This window comes from Apodemus sylvaticus, chromosome 3 (assembly GCF_947179515.1).
Source record: "Apodemus sylvaticus chromosome 3, mApoSyl1.1, whole genome shotgun sequence".
In the NCBI taxonomy this organism is placed as follows: Eukaryota; Metazoa; Chordata; class Mammalia; order Rodentia; family Muridae; genus Apodemus; species Apodemus sylvaticus.
The window spans coordinates 62,855,770-62,871,100 of NC_067474.1; the positions used below are offsets into that span (position 1 = coordinate 62,855,770).

Genomic DNA, 15,331 nt, shown 5'->3' on the forward strand with positions numbered 1-15,331 from the left:
AGAGTTGCCTTCCTTGGTCATGGTGTCTATTCACAGCAGTAAAATCCTAACTAAGACAGGGGGTGATATTATCAGTAGACTTTCTGTCAATTTGGGGCATCAAGTTCCTTGGGATGTGATCTTCACATTGGGACATCTAATTTCTTGTTTCTTTGTTCATGACTACATAACAAACTTCAACAAACTACAGCAAATAATCAACAACTAACCCCCTCTTAGGGCCCTAACATTTACCCTCTGAAGAATCCCCAAAATTCCAAACACCACACAATCGCAGAAACTATCTGCAGCTGGAAAAATCAAGCTCCTGCTAAACCTCAGTCAGCTGCTGTGGACAACTTGAAGCAGCCCCATATGCCACACCTGGAAAACAATCTTACAGTGTTTCTCTGTTTTTTAAGGACATCAAAATTGTCACTACATATTTTGTAGGTACCTGAGGTCTGCGACGCCATGCAAAGCAATGTATAGGTCCGTTGCCCAGGCAACGGCTGCCATCTACCCAGAATTCCATAGCCCACCTTTACCTGTAATTACGTCACCACCACTATATAACCTAGCAGCGCTCCTTTCCTCTCTCTCTTTCCTTCTCTTCTCACTCCCTTTCCCACTGGCTACCTCCCACCCCTTCTTAAATAAAGTCCACGTGGAACCATTTGGTCTAGCGTGCCTCATTGCGGTTCACGGCTCCACCGCGGTCAGCGGCCCGGCGCCCGGGGTGCGGCAGCAGCCACAGAAGTCAACTCAGAAACCAATAGACGCAGAAACCAACACATTTCTTTATTTGTATACATATATATAATAACCACATATCTTTGAGCCTTAATAAGATTCATTTTATTGAAACTACTACTTTAGCCACATGAAAGGCAAAGAAAACATCTACCCGAACTTGCAATGGCCTCCTATTTGAAACCCAAGTTACTTAGTGTTTTCATGTGATGGTTAATCTTGGTTGTCAACTTGACTGATCTGGAGTCAAGTGAAATACAAGCAGTTGGCCTCTCCACTGAGGGATTTTCTTAGTCAGCTTACCAAGAAGGAAGTGCACCGTAAATGGGAGCAGAACCCATGCAGGAGGTTGGCTTTCCGCCCGCTTGCCTTCACTCTGCTGACAAGTACATCTATCTTGTTCCTGCCGTTGCTGCAGCTCTTCATTTGTAGTAGAACAGTTTCTTCAGGTGGCCAGTGTGGACTAAAGATCAGTATGCTCTTCAAAGAATCTCCAGGCCCGCAGTAACAGCTTGGTACTGCTCAGACAGTCAGCCCCGTGAAGAGCGCAACTACCAGGTTCTCCGCCTCTCTGGTGTGAAACAGCCTTTGATGGACCACCCAGATCCTAATGTAAGCTAACAAAATACATTCCCTTTAAATATGTTTTCATGCTATTACTTCTGTTCCTCTCAACAACCCTGACTATATATACCTTGGAATAAGAACATTTTCATGAATTATCAAGACTTGATTTTATTGGGGAAAAAATAGCTTTAGCAAATGTGAAAACGTTTTCTTTGTTGATTCTCCATGAGGAAAATAAAAAAAGATGTATTCTTCTACAAGGAGAAAAATAAAGTATAGGAAAAGGAAGTTTTGAGACAAGTTCTGATAGGTAACATCTCACAGTGTGTTAGTCACCCGGGTGAGGAGAATAAGAACCGGACTGCTCAGTAATTCCAACTGATTTTCAAATTGGGAGGCAAATTACTAGCAACGAGTTCGTCAAATTTAGATCTATCTTGAACAGGAACATTATAGAAATCAAGAACATCTCTGACCCTGCACATTTGGTGAAGCCTGGAGTTAGGCACTGCATGGCCTAAGTCATCAGCTAAGTCTGCTAAGAGTCTGAACTTCACATGTCCATCATCCAGGGAGATATCTTGCCAATTATCAGGAAGAGAAGAACCAAGAACTTCTTTAATATGAGATTCCAAGCGACTCTGGAGATCTCTGGGTGGTGTGTACGCTCGGCTTCGTAAGGGCGGGCACACCAAAACAGGTTCTTTTTTCACTTCTTCCACTGTCTCAGCCACCACCGGCTCCTCCTCCTTCCTGGAATAATCAAAAGCAAACATGTGAATCTTATTTTGCACACTTAGGACTTTCTGAGTACAAAGGAGGGGAGCCGAAAACAGTAAGATGGAAATCTACTTCCGGTGTGTGCAGCTGACTCAATTCAGACACATGCAGCTGAATCAATTGCTACAAAGAAAGCAAAAACTTAGTACATATTTTATATACTAGTATGACTTCTAAAAATAAGTAGAGAACAAAGATAAGATAAATTGTTCTGTATGGGAGTCCTGCTCTCTGTCCTAGTTTGGTTTCTATTGCTGTGACAAAACATCTCAACCAAAAGCAACTTAGAGACAGAAAGGTTTAACTTCATCTTACAGTTAGTTCCACATCACACTCCATCACTGAAGGGTGTCAAGGCAGGAACCTGGAGGCAGGAGCTGATGCACGGGAGAGCACTGCTTACTGCATTGCTCCCGTGGCTTGTCCTGACTGCTTTCTTATAACACCCAGAACCACCTGCCCGGGGACTCTACCACCAATAGTGAAGTAGACCCTCCCACAATTGTCAATCAAGAAATGGACCACAATCTTGTCCATAGGCCAATCTAGTAGGGACAATTTCTCAATTGAGGCTCCGTCAGTCAAATGATTCTAGCTTGGATCAATTTGACACAAAACTAGCCAGCACATCCTCCAAGATCTAACCCCAACCTAAATTTACCTCCTACCAATTTCTTATATACATTATAGAACTGCTCAAACTAAACTATATTGTTTTCCAAATGCATTGCCACTTTCCTGACACTTGTTAGCTCATGTTATACATCCTCCCTTAAATGAAACACTTTGATCTTTACTTATAGAAATAACACTCTGGAATCCAGCAGGCCCCTGCGGGAGCCTTTAGGTGTCTGCTTCAGGATCTGAACAGCCTGGGCCACAGCACTCGGTCTCCAGGAAGTGCGGGAAACCTGGTGTGCACTGGAGGCAGACTGGGAGCGCACAGCTTGCTCCCGTGACACGGAGCTTAGGTTCCAGTCCTGAGGCCTCTGGAAGGAGCCCTCAGATCTCTCTGCTTCCAGATCCAGATCAGCCTGGGTGCGCTGGTGAATCCAGCGGGCCCCTGCAGGAGCCTTCAGGTGTCTGCTTCGGGATCTGAACAGCCTGGGCAACAGCACCCTGTCTCCAGGCAGTGCAGGAGGTAAGCTGTGCACCAGAGGACACCTGGAAAGAGGTAGCTTGCACTGGTGAGACCAGCATTGACAAGACTAACTAACACCAGTGAGAACTAGATGGCAAAAGGCAAACGCAGGAACATCACTAACAGAAATCAAGGCAATATGGCAACATCTGAACCCAATTCTCCTTTAACAGCATGTCCTGGATACCCCATCACACCAGTAAAACAAGATTTGGATTTAAAATCACTGGTCATGATGCTGGTACAGGAACACATGAAGGACATACTTAAAGAAATTCAGGAGAAAATGGATCAAAAGTTAGAAGCCCTTGCAAGGGAAACACAAAAATCATTGAAAGAAATTCAGGAGAATACAAAAGCCAATAAGGAGGAAACGCAAAAAACACTTAAAGAAATACAGGAGAACTTTGGTCAACAGGCTGAGGTCGTGAAAGAGGAAATACAAAAATCTCTTAAAGAATAACAGGAAAGCACAAACAAGCAAGTGAAGGAGCTAAGCAAAACCATCCAGGATCTAAAATCAGAAGTAGAAACAACTAAGAAAACACAAAGGGAGACAACTTTGGAGATAGAAAGCCTTGGGAAGAAATCAGTGGACATAGATGCAAATATCAACAACAGAATACAAGAGATAGAAGAATCTCAGATACCGAAGATACCATAGAAACCATGGACTGAACAGTTAAAGAAAACGCAAAATGCAAAAAGCTTGTAACTCAAAATATCCAGGAAATCCAGGACACAATGAGAAGACCAAACCTAAGGATTATAGGCATAGATGAGAGTGAAGATTTACAACTTAAAGGGCCAGCAAACATCTTCAATAAAATTATGGAAGAAAACTTCCCTAACCTAGAGAGAGAGATGCCCATGAATATACAAGAAGCCTACAGAACTCCAAACAGACTGGACCAGAACAGAAATACCTCCCGTCATATAATAATCAAAACACCAAATGTACTAAACAAAGAAAGAATATTAAAGGCAGTAAGAGAAAAAGGCCAAATAACATATAAAGGAAGACCTATCAGAATCACAGCAGACTTTTCACCTGAGACTATAAAGGCTAGGAGGTCCTGGGCAGATCTCATGCAGACTCTAAGAGAACACAAATGCCAACCAAAACTACTATATCCAGCAAAATTCTCAATCACCGTAGATGGAGAAACTAAGATATTCCATGACAAAACCAAGTTTACCCAATATCTATCCACAAACCCAGCCCTACAAAGGATAATAGGAGGAAAACACCAATACAAGGAGGGAAACTTCACCCTGGAAAAAGCAAGATAGTAACCTTTCATCAAACCCAAAAGAAGTTAACCAATCAAATTTAAAAAATAATGTCAAAAATGACAGGAAGCAACAATCACTATTCCTTAATATCTCTTAACATCAATGGACTCAATGCCCCAACGAAAAGACATAGACTAACCTACTGGATACGTAAACAGGACCCTACATTTTGCTGCTTACAGGAAACACACCTCAGGGTCAAAGACAAACAATACCTTAGAGTAAAAGGCTGGAAGACAATTTTACAAGCAAATGGTCTCAGGAAACAAGCTGGAGTAGCCATTTTAATTTCAGATAAAATTGACTTTCAACCCAAAGTCATCAAAAGAGACTCTGAGGGATACCTCTTGCTGGTCAAAGGATAAATACAACAAGAAGAACTCTCAATCCTGAACATCTATGCTCCAAATGCAAGGACACCCTCATTCACAAAAGAAACTTTATTAAAGCTCAAAGCACACATTGCACCTAACACAATAATTGTGGGTGACTTCAACACTGCACTTTCCTCAATGGACCAATCAGGAAAACAGAAACTAAACAGGGACACAATGAAACTAATTGAGGCTTTGGACCAATTAGATTTAACAGATATAAATAGAACATTCTATCCTGAAGCAAAAGAATATACCTTTTTCTCAGCACCTCGTGGTACCTTCTCCAAAATAGACAATATAATTGGTCACAAGACAGACCTCAACAAATATAAGAAGATAGAACTAATCCCATGCCTCCTATCTGATCACTATGGAGTAAAAGTGGTCTTCAATAGCAACAGAAACAACAGAAAACCCACATACACGTGGAAACTGAACAATATTCTACTCAATGATACCTTGATCAAGGAAGAAATAAAGAAAGAAATTAAAGACTTTTTAGAACATAATGAAAATGAAGACACAACATACCCAAATCTATGGGACACAATGAAAGCAGTGCTAAGAGGAAAACTCATAGCCCTGAGTGCCTCCAAAAAGAAAATGGAGAGAGCATACACTACCAGCTTAATGACACACCTGAAAGCCCTGGAACAAAAAGAAGCTATTTCACCCAGGAGGAGTAGAAGGCAGGAAATCATCAAACTCAGGGCCGAAATCAATCCAGTAGAAACAAAGAGAACCATACAAAGAATCAACAAAACCAGGAGCTGGTTCTTTGAGAAAAATCAACAAGATAGATAAACCCTTAGCCAGACTAATGAAAGGACACAGAGACAGTATCCAGATTAACAAACTTAGAAATGAAAAGGGAGATATAACAACAGAAACTGAGGAAATTCAAAAAATCATTAGATCCTACTACAAAAGCCTATACTCAACACAACTGGAGAATCTGGAGGAAATGGACAGTTTCCTAGATAGATATCCAACACCAACACTAAATCAGGATCAAATAGATCAATTAAACAGTCCCATAACACCTGAAGAAATAAAAAGGGTCATAGAAAGTCTCCCAACCAAAAGAAGCACAGGACCAGATGGCTTCAGTGCAGAGTTCTACCAGACCTTCATAGAAGACCTAACACCAATACTCTTCAAACTTTTCCACAAAATAGAAACAGAAGGAACTCTACCCAACTCGTTCTATGAAGCCACAATTACGCTAATACCAAAACCACACAAAGATCCAACAAAGAAAGAGAACTTCAGGCCAATTTCTCTTATGAATATTGATGCAAAAATACTTAATAAAATTCTTGCCAACCGAATCCAAGAACACATCAAAACGATCATCCACCATGATCAAATAGGCTTCATCCCAGGGATGCAGGGATGGTTAAATATAAGGAAATCCATCAATGCTATCCACTACATAAATAAACTCAAAGAAAAAAACCATATGATCTCATTAGATGCAGAAAAAGCATTTGACAAAATCCAGCATCCTTTCATGCTAAAAGTATTGGAAAGAACAGTAATTCAAGGCCCATACCTAAACATCTTTAAAGCAATATACAGCAAACCGGTAGCCAACATCAAACTAAATGGAGAGAAACTTGAAGCAATCCCACTAAAATCAGGGACTAGACAAGGCTGTCCTCTCTCTCCATATCTTTTCAATATAGTACTTGAAGTTCTAGCTAGAGCAATTAGACAACATAAGGAGGTCAAGGGGATACAAATTGGAAAGGAAGAAGTCAAATTATCACTATTTGCAGATGACATGATAGTCTACTTAAGTGACCCGAAAAACTCCACCAGAGAACTCCTACAGCTGATAAACAACTTCAGCAAAGTGGCTGGTTATAAAATCAACTCAAGCAAATCAGTTGCCTTCCTATACTCAAAGGATAAGCAGGCTGAGAAAGAAGTTAGGGAAATGACACCCTTCAAAATAGCCACAAACAATATAAAGTATTCTGGTGTGACTCTAACCAAACAAGTGAAAGATCTGTATGACAAGAACTTCAGGTCTCTGACGACAGAAATGGAAGAAGATCTCAGAAAATGGAAAAATCTGCCATGCTCGTGGATCCATAGGATTAATAGAGTTAAAATGGCCATCTTGCCAAAAGCGATCTACAGATTCAATGCAATCCCCATCAAAATCCCAACTCAGTTCTTCACAGAATTAGAAAAAGCAATTCTCAAGTTCATCTGGAATAACAAAAAACCCAGGATAGCTAAAACTATTCTCAACAACAAAAGAAATTCTGGGGGAATCAGTATCCCTGACTTCAAGCAATACCACAGAGCAATAGTGTTAAAAACTGCATGGTATTGGCACAGTGACAGACAAGTGGACCAATGGAATAGAATTGAAGATCCAGAAATGAATCCACACACCTATGGTCACTTGATCTTCGACAAAGGAGCCAAAAACATCCAGTGGAAAAAAGATAGCCTTTTCAACAAATGGTGCTGGTTCAATTGGAGGTCAGCATGCAGAAGAATGCGAATTGATCAATTCTTATCTCCATGTACTAAACTTCACTCCAAGTGGATCAAGGACCTCCATGTAAAACCAGACACACTGAAAGTAATAGAAAAGAAACTGGGGAAGACCCTTGAGGACATGGGCACAGGGGAAAAGTTCCTGAACAGATCACCAATAGCTTATGCTCTAAGATCAAGAATTGACAAATGGGACCTCATAAAATTACCAAGTTTCTGTAAGGCAAAGGACACTGTTAAAAGGACAAAACGGCAACCATCAAATTGGGAAAGGATATTCACCAACCCCACATCTGATAGAGGGCTAATATCCAATATATACAAAGAACTCAAGAAGTTAGACCCCAGGGAACCAAATAACCCTATTAAAAAATGGGGTACAGATCTAAACAAAGAATTTTCACCTGAAGGAAATCGGATGGCTGAGAGGCACCTTAAGAAGTGCTCAACATCTTTAGTCATTAAGGAAATGCAGATCAAAACAACCCTGAGATTTCACCTTACACCAGTCAGAATGGCTAAGGTCAAAAACTCAGGAGACAGCAGGTGTTGGCAAGGATGTGGAGAAAGAGGAACACTCCTCCACTGCTGGTGGGGCTGTAAGATGGTACAACCACTTTGGAAATCACTTTCTGGAGGTTCCTCAGAAAACTGGACATGAGACTTCCGGAGGACCCTGCTATACCTCTCCTGGACATATACCCAAAGGATTCCCCGGCATACAATAAAGACACATGCTCCATTATGTTCATATCAGCCTTATTTCTAATAGCCAGAAGCTGGAAAGAACCCAGATGCCCCTCAAAGGAGGAATGGATACAGAAAATGTGGTATATTTACACAATGGAATACTACTCAGCAATTAGAAACAATGAATTCACAAAATTTTTAGGCAAATGGTTTGATCTGGAAAATATCATCCTAAGTGAGGTAACCCAATCACAAAAGAATACTCATGGATATTAATTAGCCCAGAAGCCCTGAATACCCAAGGCACAAATTGCATAACAAATGACTCCCATGAAGAAGTATGGAGAGGGTCCTGATCCTGGAAAGGATCGATCTAGCATTGGAAGGGAATATAAGAACAGAGAAAAAGGAGGGAGGTGATTGGAGAAGGGATTGAGAGAAGAACGTTTATGGGACATATGGGGAGGGGGGATCCGGGAAAGGGGAAATCATTTGGAATGTAAACAAAGAATATAGAAAATAAAAATTAAAAAAAAAAGAATACTCATGGAATGCAATCTCTGATAAGTGGATATTAATTAGCTCAGAAGCCCTGAATACCCAACGCACAAATTGCATAACAAATGACTCCCATGAAGAAGTATGGAGAGGGTCCTGATCCTGGAAAGGATCGATCTAGCATTGGAAGGGAATATAAGGACAGAGAAAAAGGAGGGAGGTGATTGGAGAAGGGATGGAGAGAAGAAGGTTTATGGGACATATGGGGAGGGGGGATCCGGGAAAGGGGAAATCATTTGGAATGTAAACAAAGAATATAGAAAATAAAAATATTAAAAAAAAAAGAAAGAAAAAGAAATAACACTGTGAGTCCCAAGACAAAACGCACTTTAACCTGACTTCTCTAATCAATATTAAGTTCCTTTGATCTTTGCAGCTGTCTATACTGCCCTTTGTATCCCATCCTATATAAGTTTTAGTTTTGATATATTCTACCTCACTTACAAGATCAGAGCTTGATTGGACAATTTCTTGCTGTGTGTGAGAAGCCAATCTGTTCACTGTCATATATTTAATAGCACGCTGGCTTCAATTTACTTGACGACAGTCCTTGTAGCGCTTGTGTCCTGGGTCACACCAACCAAGGACACTGCCAACATTGTTTCTTGAGAACGACCACAGACTGTAAGATCTTTAATAGAATGGCCTATTTTGTTAATTTGTGCATTTTACTGCTTAGAAGAGAATCTGGCTGGCATGACATTTTAATGCCTTGCTTTGTGAACTACCTAAGCAATGTGTTTCTCGTAGACTTGGCATCTGACTGAAATTAACCATCCCTACTAAACACAGAGCACCAGAAATGAAATGTCTAGCCAAACATATGCTTTGGAATACAACTTTGTCTACTTAAGACGTTGTTCCACCAACTAATCCTTCATCCTTCATAAATTTTGATTAACATCTCAGTATTTATAATGGCCTGAATATATTCGCCCAAAGTTCTGGTCTTGGACCCTCCTCTGTATTTGTAATTAGGTTTTTTAGACATAACTAGAGGACATGAGATAAAGAGATCAGGAACTCCATAAAAGCATCAGTGGTATGACGGAGACATGCCTACCTTGTCTCACCACATACTACCCTCCGCTGTGTTATGAGGCAGCAAGTAAGCCCTCTAAGCTGTAGCACAGATAACAGAGCCATGCTATTTATAAATCACCCATTTTCAGTCATTTTGCTATGTCAATGGAAAGGGGACTAAAGTATTCTAAGGTAAAACAATAGACTGAAAGAGCTTCCATTTTTGAAAAAAACTAATCACTATTTCAACAAAAATTTTCCAAGAGTTGTTTATTGTGTTTTTGCTCATTCACCTCCCATAGTCCTCCAGTCCCTTCCCTTACATTTCGTCACTTTCAGAATAAAATGAAATTCAGGTAAAAGACTCAACACTCCAAAAGATAGAGTGGCTAAAAATTAAAAAAACAATGGCTAGAGAGATGGCTCACTTGTTAAAGGTGAGGCTCATAACCAAAACATCAAAGTAAAAACCAAACTCTAACTATATGCTGTCTACAAGAAACATTTTTTAGAATCAAGGGCTACACTGACCAAAACTGTTAGAAAATAATGTATTCTATGGGAATAGAAAACAAAACAAGGTAGGAATAGCTACATTTATATCAAAGCAAACAAGCTTTTAAAGGTCATTAGATAATAATAAAATGATCAATTCAACTGGATATAAATAAGCATGTGCCCAATACCAGAGCACCAAAATATACAAAGTAAATAAGGACAAGCCTGGAAGAATAAATTACCAAACTAACAGAACTCATTAACACACATTCAACAAATAGTGCATATTAGGCTATTCACATAGAACACCAATAAATGCTGAACTTTAATGACACTGTACACCAAATGGACACGAACAAAGCTTTCAATTTAACATCCTTCTTTACATGAAATAAACACTTTCACCTTTATTTCTCAAGCAAATAGTGAACAGTTTTTAAGATAGATTACATTATATCATGAAAGAAGCCTCAGGAATTTAGAAGTTCAAAAATCATACAAAATAGCCTTATTGACCACAAAGGAAAAAACTAGTCACCAGTAATACAAGAGAAAAAGAACAATAACCAATGTACTAATACTAAGCAATATATCATTGGGTCAAAGAGGAAATAAAAAAGGAGTTTCCAGATTATGTTGTTATCATAAAGGGCTGGAGTCTTGGTTTCGTGGGTAAAATGCCCGACAAGTGTGGTGGTTTGAATAGGAATGGCTCCCATAGATTAGAACTATTTGGTCACCAGGGAGTGGCACTATTAGGAGGTGTGGCCTTGTTGGAGGAAGCATGTCTTTGGGGGAGGACTTTAAGGTTTCCAATGCTGAAGTCAGACCCAGTCTCTTAGTTTTTCTGCAGCCGGCAGAGATGTAGAGCTTTCAGCTACCTCCCCAGCACTATATCTATCTGCATTCCACCATGCTTTCTGCCATGATGATGGGCTGAACCTCTGAAACATAAGCCAGTCCCAAGTAAATGTTTTCCTTTATAAGAGTTACTGTGCATTTTATCAATAGAAACCAAACCAACCAAACATCAGGACTGAGTTCAGTACTCAGCATCTAGGAGGGAAAACTATCAGGACATGTACATGTCTGTAATCAGAAAACTGGGGAGACAGAAAAAGGAGGTCTCAGGGCTGGCTAGTCAATCTAGTCAAGTCATGGGACTCCAGGTTCAATGAGAGACCATCTCTCAATCTATAAAGTGGGGCATGCCTGAAGAAGAAAACACTCAGCTTCACACACACACACACACACACACACACACACACACACTTGTGTTGGGTGAAAATGTGTAACATAACAGTGCTGACAACTTTTATGTCAACTTGGCACAGCTAGAGTCATTTGGGAAAAGGGAATCTCACTTAAGAAAAGGCCCCCACAAGACTGGCCCACAGGCAAGCCTGTGCCTGAGGTATTTCCTTGATTAATAATTAATATGTGTGTGCCCAGGTCACCTTGGGTGGTATCACAACTTAATCTGGTGGTCCTGGGTGCTATAAGAAAGCAGGTAAAGCAAGCCGGAAAGCAGCACTGCTCCATGGTCTCTACATAGTTCCTGCCTCCAGGTCCTGTTTTGAGATCCTGGCCTGACTTCTCTAGATGATGGACTGTAAGATAAAATAAACCCCTTGTTAGCCTCAGGTCCATCCATGGATAGCTAGAAGCAATTCCACAGCAACCGGGCATCTTTACAGAGACACATCATCTCTAGGCGCCAGCACAGCTCCTGCTCCTGCGTCCCCCTTCTCACATGTGCCAAGACAACCCCCTCTCTCTTCCCTGCCACACTCTAACAGAGGCTGCTTCTGACCCCTCCCAATAAACCTCCCACATGAGACCTGCTGCATGGTGTGATTTGTCCAGGACCTTGGCACTTATTTCTAACACCCCTTCCTCCTCAAGTTGCTTTTGGTCATGGTATTTTAATCACCACAGAATCCCTAACAAAGACAATAACAAACATAAAAAGATAATCTGCACTAAGGTGAATTTATAGTAATAAATGACTACATCGCTAAAGGTTTTAAGGAACTTAATACTGAAACACATGAAACTAAAAAAAAAGAAACATGTAAATCCCAAAGTTAGCAAAACAAAAGCAATAATAAAGGGCAGAGCAGATACAAATCTCATTAAAAAAAATAACAAAACTAAGAGCTAATACAGCAAACCTTAAAACCTCATGAAATTAAAGTCAGAAATACAAAGAGATACAAGAGATGTTTCATAAATAAAAAGTCACAGGAGGGTCCTGTACACGCTGCAGAACCTGAAAGCAGCAGTTAAGATCCTAGAAACACATAATCCTAAACCAAGAAAGGATAGAAAGCCTAAGCTCTCCAATAGCAATAAAGGAGCCTGGGGAAAAACAAAACAGCAAAACGCATCCCAAGAAATACAGGGACCAAACAGCCTCATGTGAGCATTACACCTTACATTCAAATCAGAACTAGTATCAGCCGTTCTGAAACTCTCCCAAAAGTGGGAAGAAACACTTCCAAAATCATCTTATGAAACCACGACTAAAGTCAAAGATACCACAAGGAAGCTACAAGCCAGTACTTCTGATGAACACAGGCGCAATAATACTCACTAAAATGGAAGTAAACCAACTACAGTAGCACATCAAAAAGAGGACTATATTATGACTGAGAGCACTCGCCTGTACCGCCAAGTTTGTTCAACATACACAACTCAATAGTGATATGCCACATTAACAGACTGAAAGTAAAAATCACACAATCACCTCCATAGAAGCAGAAAGTGTCTAATATAAAGCTGAACACTTATCCACAATCAAAGCTCTAAACAAATAGGTGGAGAATCTACCACAGCCAGATAAACATAATTTAGAAAAGCCCACTGCTAAAATCATAATGAATGGGGGAATCATAACTTATTAACAAAACAGTTTTCTTTCCAATATCAGGTATAAGCAAGGATGCTCACTCTCACAACTGTTTTAGTGGGAGGAAGGGTAGTCCTTTCTGTGTAAAGTACACTGGCCTTGAACCCATCATTTCTGCCTCAACCTCTGCAAATCAATACATCATACTAGAAGGCGTACTCAAGAGCTTTGAGAAAGAAAAACTAAAAGGCAACCAAATTATAAAGAAATTGTCTCTGCAGATGACACGAGCCTCTGAGAAAACCTCAAAGACTGTGAAACATACACCCCCACCCCCCCACACACACAGAGGAAATTGCTAGAACTAATAAACTAACCCAGTAAAGTTGCAGGATACAAAAATTAACATTAAAAAAAAAGTCAGAAGTTGAGGGCTGGAGAATTTTGAGCTCAGATTTTAAGAGAACTTGCTGCTCTTCCAGAGTATAGCTCTCAGCAGCCACATCAGGCTGCGAGCTCATCATCTCTTGTACCGCCAGCCCCACGGGATCCAGGATCAGAGCCCTCTTCTGTCCTCAGAGAGTATCAGCACACATATGTGTATATTTATACATACACATATGTACATACATAAAATAAATCCTCAATAAAAATCAGTGGTTTCTTTAGAGAAATAATAAATCATGTCCCCCCCCCCTCCCAAATCAAGAAATCTGGCTTGTTTACAATGACAGGAAAAAATATTTAGGGAAAAAAAATAACCAAGTAGGTTAAAGATCTATACACTGAAAACTGTAAAATACTGATAAAAGAAACAGAAAACACACATAAATGAAAAGACATCCCATGTTCAATGATTGTTGAATCAATAATGTTCTATGTCTACAATACTTAAATAATCTATATATTTAACTCGAAAAATCTAATGGCATTTTCCAAAGACATAAAGAGCAATCTTGAGCAAGAACAATGTGGAAGAAGTTATGCTTCAAGATTCAAAATTCTAACACGGAGCTATGATAACTGACAATACACAAAAGAAACAAAATGAAAAAGGATGTAAAGCGATGGAATTAGCCTGACTGCCGAAATCTCTCTATGTGCATATATATCAATACATCCATTTAAACCTTAAAGAATGGGTAACTGAAAAATGAACATAGTTTATTATCAACTGCCCCCTCCTATGGAGACAAAGATTTGTTCTAATTAACCACTGTATCTTTAATATTTATCCTAAGTAGACACTAAAATATGTGTTGAGGGAATAAAAGAAGCGAACTTGGGACATCTGACACTAACCAGAGAGAGGTTGGAGTTAATACATGAGGTGATGATTCAAACTTTTAACTTACTACATTCGTTGTTCTCTTAGGTCCCAGCGGTGAAGTTTTCATGCCTCAAATATTATCTAGGTCATATACATAGATCCCACACGATGCAATGAGGAAAACTGTAGGTAAGCAGTCAAGACATGGGGATTCTAGATCCGCCTTGTGCATGCTTCTCTTCAGTGGGCCTCAGTTCCCTCTCAAGTCACAATACTAAAGTGTGAAAAGGAGAGTACTGCTGGAGCTTTGCACACACTTGAGAGAAACGGAAGGCATTTAGAAACCTCAATGAAATCTCTCTCTCTCTCTCTCTCTCTCTCTCTCTCTCTCTCTCTCTCTCACACACACACACACACACACACACACACACGAGCCCCTCGAGACACACGGTGAGTGGATGCCTTTATTTCTGGTTTTGCTTAAAAACTGTCAGCTCTCGCGAAGGAGTTAGGCTTACTACGTTCGTGTTTTAGGTTGACCAATTCATATGAGTTGATTGCTGTCAGACGCCACACTGGGCGCCTCAGACACGTGGTTAATGCTGCTTGCTAAGGAAACAAGACGAGAGGGAAAGGGCACCATGCTGCAGTTAGGAACGGTCCTGCCAATCGCGAAAATGTAAGCTTTTAGCTCGGATCCCTACGGCAAGTTAACTCCTGCAGGCTCAGGACCAGGGTCCCATCTTAACCCTCTGAACTCGTCTCCGCCCCTTCTGATTATTTACGTGGAACTTAGCCCATTGAGGAAACACGAAAATTTACCTGGATCGAGACCAAAAATCTCTTCGTGTAGTCAAGGGAAGCTTCCACAGCCAGCCTCTTCTTGCAAACCGACACACAACTAGCGCCGCCATTTTCAACAAGCACCCCAGACGACGTGCCCAACTCAGCCAATCAGATGAGAGCTTACTTCAGCGGTCCCTGACGTAACCTAGACCTCTGCATTCCGGGAAATGTAGTTCACTCGCCAT

At 40.4% G+C, this 15,331-nt stretch overlaps 1 protein-coding gene across 1 annotated transcript; it reads right to left on the minus strand.

Annotated features, from left to right (window-relative positions):
* Window positions 1-757: 757 nt before the first annotated feature.
* On the minus strand, window positions 758-15,240 carry Mrpl50 (mitochondrial ribosomal protein L50). The gene is made up of 2 exons (XM_052176485.1): window positions 15,123-15,240; window positions 758-2,052 (listed from the first exon to the last, which is right to left on the minus strand). The coding sequence occupies exons 1-2, from the start codon at window positions 15,212-15,214 to the stop codon at window positions 1,665-1,667; spliced, it is 480 nt and encodes a 159-aa protein (XP_052032445.1). The 5' UTR covers window positions 15,215-15,240; the 3' UTR covers window positions 758-1,664.
* Between the last annotated feature and the right edge of the window lie 91 nt (window positions 15,241-15,331).

Excerpts from the sequence above, each read along its gene's own strand:
- Mrpl50 (XM_052176485.1), bottom strand. The coding sequence starts at position 15,214 with ATGGCGGCGCTAGTTGTGTGTCGGTTTGCAAGAAGAGGCTGGCTGTGG. Across the intron at positions 2,053-15,122 it reads GATTTTTGGTCTCGATCCAG|GAAGGAGGAGGAGCCGGTGG; the intron begins GTAAATTTTCGT and ends TGATTATTCCAG.